The following is an 8,662-nucleotide window of genomic DNA, read 5'->3' as shown; positions in this document are numbered from 1 at the left end:
GCCACTCAGTGTTTCTATTTTTTTCCCAATTGCATGAGATGCTTGAGTACTGAGGAAGAATCCATTTTACTAATTTTTAATTTTTTGAAAAAACTTTACCAAATTAATTTAAACAAGAGCTCTTTGAAAAATACCTATTAAAATTTCAAAGCAATTTAAAACTCTAGAACAGAAGAGCAGATTGTTTATCATGAAGCAAAATTAACATTTTATGTAACAAAGTGTTTTTAAAGGTGGGAGCCTGCATGGACTTTGAAAATGCATCAAATATGCCTTCTTAAGGGGAAAAGGGAAGTGTCAACTAGTGGCAGCCAGTGGCATGATTTATATAGTCCCTTCTGGATTCCTCATACCTCCTGTACTCTGGAGAAACAAAAGCTTGGATGTATAAAACAAACTTAAGCATGGAATTTTTGTAAAAGCTTTATTTTCATATTATTTGTAAAAATACATCAATATATAAACATCTCTACTCCAAGACCAGAGACACATTGCATAATCAATGCTAAATAAAGGCATTGTGCCTTACATAAGAAGACATAAATGTCCAAGGGATAATTAGAACATTAGAGTTCTTAAAGCGTCAACATCAGAAATGTTGACCACATACTGTGAAAGTGTTACAATAAATAACAGCTGACATTCTTCTACAAAAATAGACATACACACATTCCCACACTTTATCAGTGATCTGTCTTTGATCTCCCACTATTTATCCCCAGCATCCATTACAGTGGCCAAAAAGCTTACTGATTTAAACCAAACAACTGGACTGAAACAACTTTGATTTAACATTTTAAAAAATTACCTTTAAAAAAACCAGTACAGTGAATTACCAAACATATTCATATCTTTAAATATCAGAACAAACATTAATATATATGCATGAAAATAAATAAACAAATAAATAAATATGTAAATAAATAGAAGAACTCTCATAGAAAATAGTCAAACACACCAGGCATAGTCCAGATGCCCCTGAGGTACTATTTGTTTCTCTCTCTTCACTCCAATTCCTTTTAGAATCTTCTTCAGAAACCGTAGCAGACAAGCTTCCTCCTTTTCTCCATGTCAGTTGCTGCCTCTGTGATGGGGGAAAAAAAAAAGCAGTTATTGTTTGTAGATACTTAAGAAACTGATTGCATGGCCTTAATCCCTGATAGTCTAGGATTTTCTAAATGTGGCCATTCCCTAGCCTTGCACCAAGTGGTTACTACCCATAGTATTGCTGCCTTGCATAGCAAAAAACACACCAGGTTACTGTTTAATTAGGAATAGGTGATCTGTGATCACAATTGTATCATTAACTTCAGTCAGAATAATATTACAATGGTGTAAGAATGTACATGCATGACCTCATTTAGGCTTCAGAGAAACACTACGAGCAGCTAATTTCACTGAGACTCAGGATAATAAGAAGTGGGACGAAACTTACACTAGCAGGTGTCCTGTCACTGCACCCTGCTCTTCAGCAGGAAGGCTTAGGCTCATATTGCCCCAAACCTGGTGTTCCACTGTTCAGGACTTGAGCCCAAGGGAGGCTGAGACATACATTGTTGCTCAATAAGTAGAAGGTTTTTTTTTTTTGTTTGTTTGTTTAGCATCACTGGTCAATTCTTACTCTTTTAGGAGCACACATTTACCTGCACATATTTAAATACAGGTTTGAACACTGGAGCTATCTTTATGGCACCAGAGGTTAATCATCTTAATGGTACGATTATTTTATGAAAATAATCCTAATTTCTAGACCTTTGGCAAAACCCTGAGCTTCCCTGATAAAATGTTAAACGATGACGTCAGTATGACCCATGACTCCATTCACATAACTCACTTGTTCAGCATCTTATGGATGATTTTCTTGACCAAGGGGGCCTCAGGGTTGAGACAAGCTTCCTGTCCATTCTTGAGAGTGGCTCTGCAGAGAGAAGGGAGGATCCCAGTGAGGCAGGGGGTTCAGCTGGGGAGCAGCAGGAGGGTCAGGGAGACTCAAGTCATAGCTTCAAGCAGCTCAGGGCAGGACTTACATGACTTCTGTCTGGGCGCAGTGGGGTCCTGGGGACATCACCTTCACACTTTGGATGTTCTTGAGGTGAATTCCTTGCACAGTCTGCAAGCACTGGCAGCGCAGTTCAGAGACCACTGGCGCCCCTGAGGAGAGAAGAGACCGGATTAGCGGGGCTGTCCCCATCCTAGACGTCCCCATCCCGTACCCTCAATCCCAGTCCCTTCCCGGGGAACCCAGGACGCGGGTCTCACCTGCTGCGCGCCGGCTGCAGGCTACCAGGAGCAGCATCAGCAGCGCGACCCGGAGGAACCGCGGAGCGCGGGGGACGGCGGAGGCGGTGCGGGCCATGGGACTCAGCGGGAAGATCGCGGCGGAGCTTGGAGTGCAAGAGCTTGTGGCGAGGGGCTGCTGTCCTGGCTCTGTGGCTCTCGGGGATCCGCGAGCCCTTTTTATGCGTGGTTGGCGGGAAAGGCCAGAGCCCCTGGCCAGGGAAATTCCCGGAGCTCCGGGTGCTTCCCCGCGGGCGGAAGGAGGACGCCGCCCCGCCCCTGTCTGGAGGTTGGTGAGGGGACAACACTCTGACGCTGCCCTCCTGGCCCTGCTGCCGAGCTTCCGGGGACCCTGTGACCCCCGGCCGCCTGCCAGCGGGACTGTGGGCTCCCAGACTCCCTTATGAGGCGGCGTCATCAGCTGACACTGGTCAGTTTGAAGAACCTTAGTCATCAGGATTGGAGGAAGGAAGATGGGAAGTGGAATACCCGCTTTTCTATTTGTTCTATACCCATAAATATCTTCTGGATGAAGAATTTCCTTGGGTCTGCATAATATTCTCTTTTGAAATATATCCCTCTCCGATTACACATAAGAGTATGGGTTTGGTTCCTGGTATTTAACAAGCACAAATAAATCACACTTTGTGTCATACCTTTCTTCACAGCTCAGGGAAAGGACAGTGTCAAGAGTTTAATTCGACGTTTAATCTAGAAAACGGTGTCGAAATCCTACATAACTTCCTTTCTCTGTGAAATTCTGGAATTTCCAAAGCTGGAGTAAGTGGACAAGTACCACAGTTTGATGTATGAAAGAGTTGATGGGTTCATAAAATAATGACCTATTGGTGGTCAGGGAGCTGTTCTTGGGAGGGAGTGTTACATTGGAATTTGCAGAGTGCACAGTTCCTAGGTTTGTATAGCATATTAAATGCTATCGATAATTATAAATAAATGAAAGAAATTGATTTTTTTTTCATATCAGTTATGCCCGGGGGGGGGGGGGAATAGCACCCACTATTAAGTGGCAAAAGGATGTGTTCTTGTGAAATATACACATGGTGATCATAAATCTTGTCCTACTTTGCTTTATAAAAACAAAATTTATTTCTTTTCCACCTTATATGGTCTTTCCTGTCTCCAGTAATTTGATTTCCCTTCTAGAAAAACAATCATCGTCATTATTTGCTTTTAGGGATCTCTAATAAACCTTTTAAAACTGTTAACACAAGACTTTCATTCAGCAATTCCTTTTTCACTCTCAATTTTAATTCTCTGCATCACATTATAGGTCGGATTTAGAGAGTTTAGGGGTGGTTCCAGACGTAGATTTTCCAGAGGTGTGAGGAAGAGCTGCAAGAGGAGGGAGGGGATGCTGCAGAGCTGCTACAAAGGCACAGAGCAGGACCCTTCACCAGAGCGCCCTGAGAGGAGTCAACTCTGCCAGTTACTGGGGCATGACCCTCTACTTGATGATGTAAAGATTCTTGTCTGTAAACGGACATATGTGGTACTATCTACCTGGCAAGGTTGTTACCATGAATGTTATCATATGTAAAATGCCAGTACATATTAAATGCTATAGATAATTATAAATAAATGAAAGGAATTGATTTTTTTCATATCATGCCACTTCTCTAAGGATTTTCTGTTAGTTTTATTTTTTTTTAAGAGGAAATAGGATGAGTCTTGTTGTCTAGTTTAATTGGTGGGTTAATTTCTAATCCTATGTTTTAGTAATTTCAACTGCAAAATGTGAGTAAAAGTAAAATTGCCGCCTCTTAATTACTACAAAAAGAGTTATGAGTAACTAGATTTCTGTTTTTAGATTTTTCCTAATGATTTTCAGTACTGTCCAGTATAAAATAAAACAAATTTATAGAAGATTATATATATATATATATATATATATATATATATATATATATATATATTTTAAAAGGTGTAGGAAGTGAAAGATAAGCTAAAAATTATAAAATATGATGAATTCATCAATGATTGAGTATTTGTGCCAATCCTACTATTGTTGTTCTTATTTTTCTGGGATTCTTAGTTGGAAATATTCTGTTTCTTGAAATAATCAGTAGTTCAAAACAAAGTAGCCATTCTTTGTTTTCTTTTTCTTTCTTTCTTTCTTTTTTTTTTTTTTGGTATTTTAATTGGTGCACTATAGTTGTAAGTAATGGTGGATTCATTGTTACCAGTTCATTCACACACACACACACACACACACACACACACACACAAATATAACAATACAATTCCCCTTTCCTTCCTCTCTTTTCTCTCACAAGTCCCTTTCCTCTACTCCTCTCCCTCAGTCATGTCATGAGATGGTCCACCCCCTGGCTCAATTTTCTTTTTTTATTTTGTTTTCTAACTTAAGCATGTGATCCTTGACTTTATGAGTTTGGCTTATTTTGCTTAAAAGAATGATTTCAAGTTCTATCCATTTTCCTGAAAATTATATAATTTCATTCTTCTTTATGGCTGATTAAATTCCACTGAACATGTATACCATTTTTTCTTCATCCATGCATCCATTGATGACACCTAAGTTGGTTCCATAGTTTAACTATTTCAAATTGTGTTACTCTAAACAGGAGTCCACACATATTGTATAATATGATGACTTTAATTATTTTTTATTTTTATTTTTTGGTACTAGAGATTGAATCAAGGGGTGCTTAACCACTGAACAACATCCCCAACCATTTTTTGTATTTTATTTCCAGATAGGGTCTTACTGATTTGCTTAGGGCCTTGCTAAATTGCTGAGGCTGGCTTTGAACTCATAATCCTCCTGCCTCAGCCTCCTGAGCTGCTGGGCCATGGTGCCTAGTCTGACTTTAATTCTTTTTTTTTTTTTTTTTTGTCAAGTGTTTAACAATTTTATTCATCACCAATACACATATATATTGGCTTGGTTCAAAAAATACTGGTTTAATTTTATCAATTTAGAATGATTTTCAGGGTGCAATCAAAGCTTCAAAATTGTAAATTCTGTATATCAACAAAATTAATTCAAGTACTGATTAATTTATTTTATTTAATTTTTTTACTTTAATTCTTTAGGATAAATACTGAGGTGTGATGTAGTTGAATCAATTGGTGGTTTCACTCTTAGTGTTTTGAGGAATCTCCATACTGATTTCCATAATGGTTGTACTAATTTACAATCCTACAAACAGTATAAAAGTCTTCTATTTCCTCCATATTTTTTTCAGCATTTATTATTGTTTGTATCCTTGATGACTGCCATTCTGATTGCTGTGTGATGAAATCTCAGTATGGTTTTGATTTGCATTTGCCTAATTGCTAACAATGTTGAACTTTTTAAAAGTATTGTTGACTATTTGTATTTCTTCTTTTGAGAAGTGTATCTTTAGTTTATTTGCCCATTTATAATAGCTATTCTTTTTAAGTTAAAATATTTTCATTTTTCTAATTATAGATGTATACCTGCTTATTGTAGAAAAATTTAAAGAGTACAAAAGATGAAGAGATTATTTAGTAAGCTTTTTAAACTTTCGTCTAGGGAACAAACTTTAGCAGAACTTTGCTTTTGTCTTCGATGTCCCTAATAACTGAAATATTTTATGTATTTATAAGATGCTGAGTAAACGTTAGAGTGTGATCATTCATAACACTTTGATACAAAAGGCAATGTTTTAATCTTAATCTTCTCAACTGCCTCATAAAGTACCCCCTGTTGAAATTGTAATTTATAAGGAAATAGAAGGGAAGGAAATTGAAATAATTTGTCCAGGTCTTATAGTTGACAAAATTCAGAATTTGAGCTCTAGGCAACATGGCTTCAACAACTACATACACAAAATATTTTTCTGAAATAAGTAATTTATAACTTCAGGAGAGTTCTTTGATTTTTGTGTTTATTATCTCACGGTTCAACTTTACCTTCTAAAATGTTTCCACTTTTTGTTTCTCTAACAAAGAGAATTTTTGTGGCATATGTATACTTAATTTAATAAAATCTACATCTATTTACTTATTCACCCACTTTTCAAAATTAATATATTCCCCTCCAAAAAAAATTAGGTCAGCAGGAATGAATATTCTACCCTGGGAACTTTCTAGAAGGGAAAATAAGTATTTTAGTCAGCTCTTATTTTTCGTGAGACAACATTCACAGTGTTCTCTCTCTTTTTTTTTTAACATTCACAGTGTTTTGCTGAACCAGTTTGCATCACTTTATTGTGTTTAATAACTGAAATATTTGCCTTCAGCATTAAAAGGAGGTTTCCTGACTAAGAAAATGACATATTTGCTTTAACAGTTTCCAGATTCAATCCAAGTACTGTCATAAGCAAACAATCAGAGTGAATAAAGCATTAAAAAATGTATAGTAGTTGCCCAAAGGATGGAACATTTAAAGAAGCAGGCTCATATTTGAAGAATAATCTAAAACTTTGTACCTAGACTTACATGATAAACAATTGCTTACAAGATGAAATACTAAAGAGTTTTTTTTCCCTTTTACAATATACCAGTTCTCATAATTTAATTCCTTAGAGCCTTGTCTTTTTTTTTTTTTTTTGGTACCAGGAATTGAACCCATTTGGCCTTTAACCACTGAGCCACATCCCTAACCCTTTTTCATGTTTTTGTTTGTTTGTTTTTAATTCTGAGACAGGGACTCTCTAAATTGCTTAGGGCCTTACTAAATTGCTGAGCTTGCTTTGATCTTGCAATCTTTCTGCCTCAGCCTCTCAGATCGCTGGGATCACAGGCATGCACCACCATGCCCAGCACCTCATATTTTCTTTTTTTAAAGAAAACTTAAGAAGCAATGTTGTTATACTAAAATAATCCAAACATTTTTTATTTGAATAAGTGCCTTCCTCAACCAATTATTCATTGTATGAGCTAAGTAAAAGGTTTAATATGTCCAAACTTTAAAGTCATACAATCACCACTCTGAAAAGAATAGTCATTACTAAAATAAAAACATTTTATAATTTAATTCCTTTTTAAGTAATCATATTTACTTAAAAAGGAATTAAAGTTTATAATTCCTTTTTAAGTAATCATATTTATTATATCTTGTAGTTTTAATTTTCACTAATATATCTTTTAAATCCAGAGTTGCAGCCACATACAGCGCACTGATGAAGCAACAGGAATGGGCAGGTGGTGCAGAGCTGCTCTGCTCAGTCTTGCTGTGGGGAGCCAAGCCATCTAAGCTGCCACACCTATTTTGTTGCAATTACTACTTTAATACAATGAATGACTCTGACAATAAGAGGAAAAGGATGAAGCTGCCTGAATGTGGCATTAAATCCATGGACACATCCACTTATACAGTTCAAAGCATTTTGAGTATTGTCTTTCATCCTGTCCTATCTCTAATGCATTTGTCATTTATACCTGGTTTGAGTCCCTGCCCCCTACTTCTGAGAGCAGAACCCTGCTTTTCCTTTCCTTGTCATCCCTCCTTCCTCCCAGTCTGGGGTACAGGCAGTGATTCTCCTCCAAATCTCCAGGAGAGCTCTCACAATCCCAAGTCATACTGGCCAATTCTTGTCCAAGTCCAACCCCAGTAACATTGGTAGGCTCAGGGGTGGGCAAGTGACCTAATCCTGTCCAAGTCAGAAGAATTCCCTGAAGTCCTTTTTGTCAGAAAAAGGTTGGATAAATAAGCTCTTACTTCCTGCTGGGGCATAGCTAGTTGGACAGAAGCTTGGAGCTCTGCAATTGCTTAAGCAGAGCCTGTCCACACTGAGGCCAGGCACAGAGAAAAGCTGCCAAATCTGGACTGAGACTGACCACTGACCACCAAAGAGCATTTTTGAATTGCAGGATTCTGCTTTATCTCACCTACTAACCAGACTTTGCATTTCATAGGGAAATGAAATAATTTCCTTTTTTATTGAGCAAATCTAAATTGAATTTTTGTTACTGATTCCACTTGCTGTTAGAATTACCTTTCTAACCAGAAGGGCATTTCAACTGGAGCTTAATTCCTTTCTTTCTCCATTTGTTTCAGCATTTTCATTTACCATTTACCCAGCATTTTTAACATGAGAATGATGTTGGTTGCCATGGATACAAAGAGGATTAAGACAGACTGCTACCCTCAAACTCTCAATGCAGTAGGGGACATGAATGTAGAAACAGATTTTTAGAAAAGCTGGTAAATTCCACCATAAACTACTCCCAAGGCATTAGAAAAAGAGAGGAGACCTAATACAATTTTTACAGTGTGGATTTGTGAGAGGTGTCAGAGAAGATCTCTTGAAAATGTCACTTTTGTAAGTTTTAAAGAATAAATAGTTTTCCATGTAAATGGAGGACCTCTGAGGCATGGAAAACAGTCCAGAAGGAGAGGATCCAGTGAGCAATGTCCTTGTGTTGAGAAGCAGCG

General features: G+C 37.4%; 1 protein-coding gene across 1 annotated transcript; it reads right to left on the bottom strand.

Annotated features, from left to right (window-relative positions):
• Window positions 1-495: 495 nt before the first annotated feature.
• On the bottom strand, window positions 496-2,610 carry LOC308654569 (growth-regulated protein homolog gamma-like). Its single transcript, XM_081304172.1, has 4 exons — window positions 2,260-2,610; window positions 2,028-2,151; window positions 1,835-1,918; window positions 496-1,084 (listed from the first exon to the last, which is right to left on the bottom strand). Exons 1-4 carry the CDS (start codon window positions 2,354-2,356, stop codon window positions 1,072-1,074), a joined length of 318 nt encoding a protein of 105 aa, XP_081160298.1. The 5' UTR covers window positions 2,357-2,610; the 3' UTR covers window positions 496-1,071.
• Window positions 2,611-8,662: the final 6,052 nt, after the last annotated feature.

The sequence above is a fragment of the Spermophilus citellus genome (genome assembly GCF_964194105.1).
Source record: "Spermophilus citellus genome assembly, chromosome: 8".
Lineage (NCBI taxonomy): Eukaryota > Metazoa > Chordata > Mammalia > Rodentia > Sciuridae > Spermophilus > Spermophilus citellus.
The sequence above is the reverse complement of the archived record's forward strand: the minus strand, read 5'-3'. Positions and strand labels throughout refer to the sequence as shown.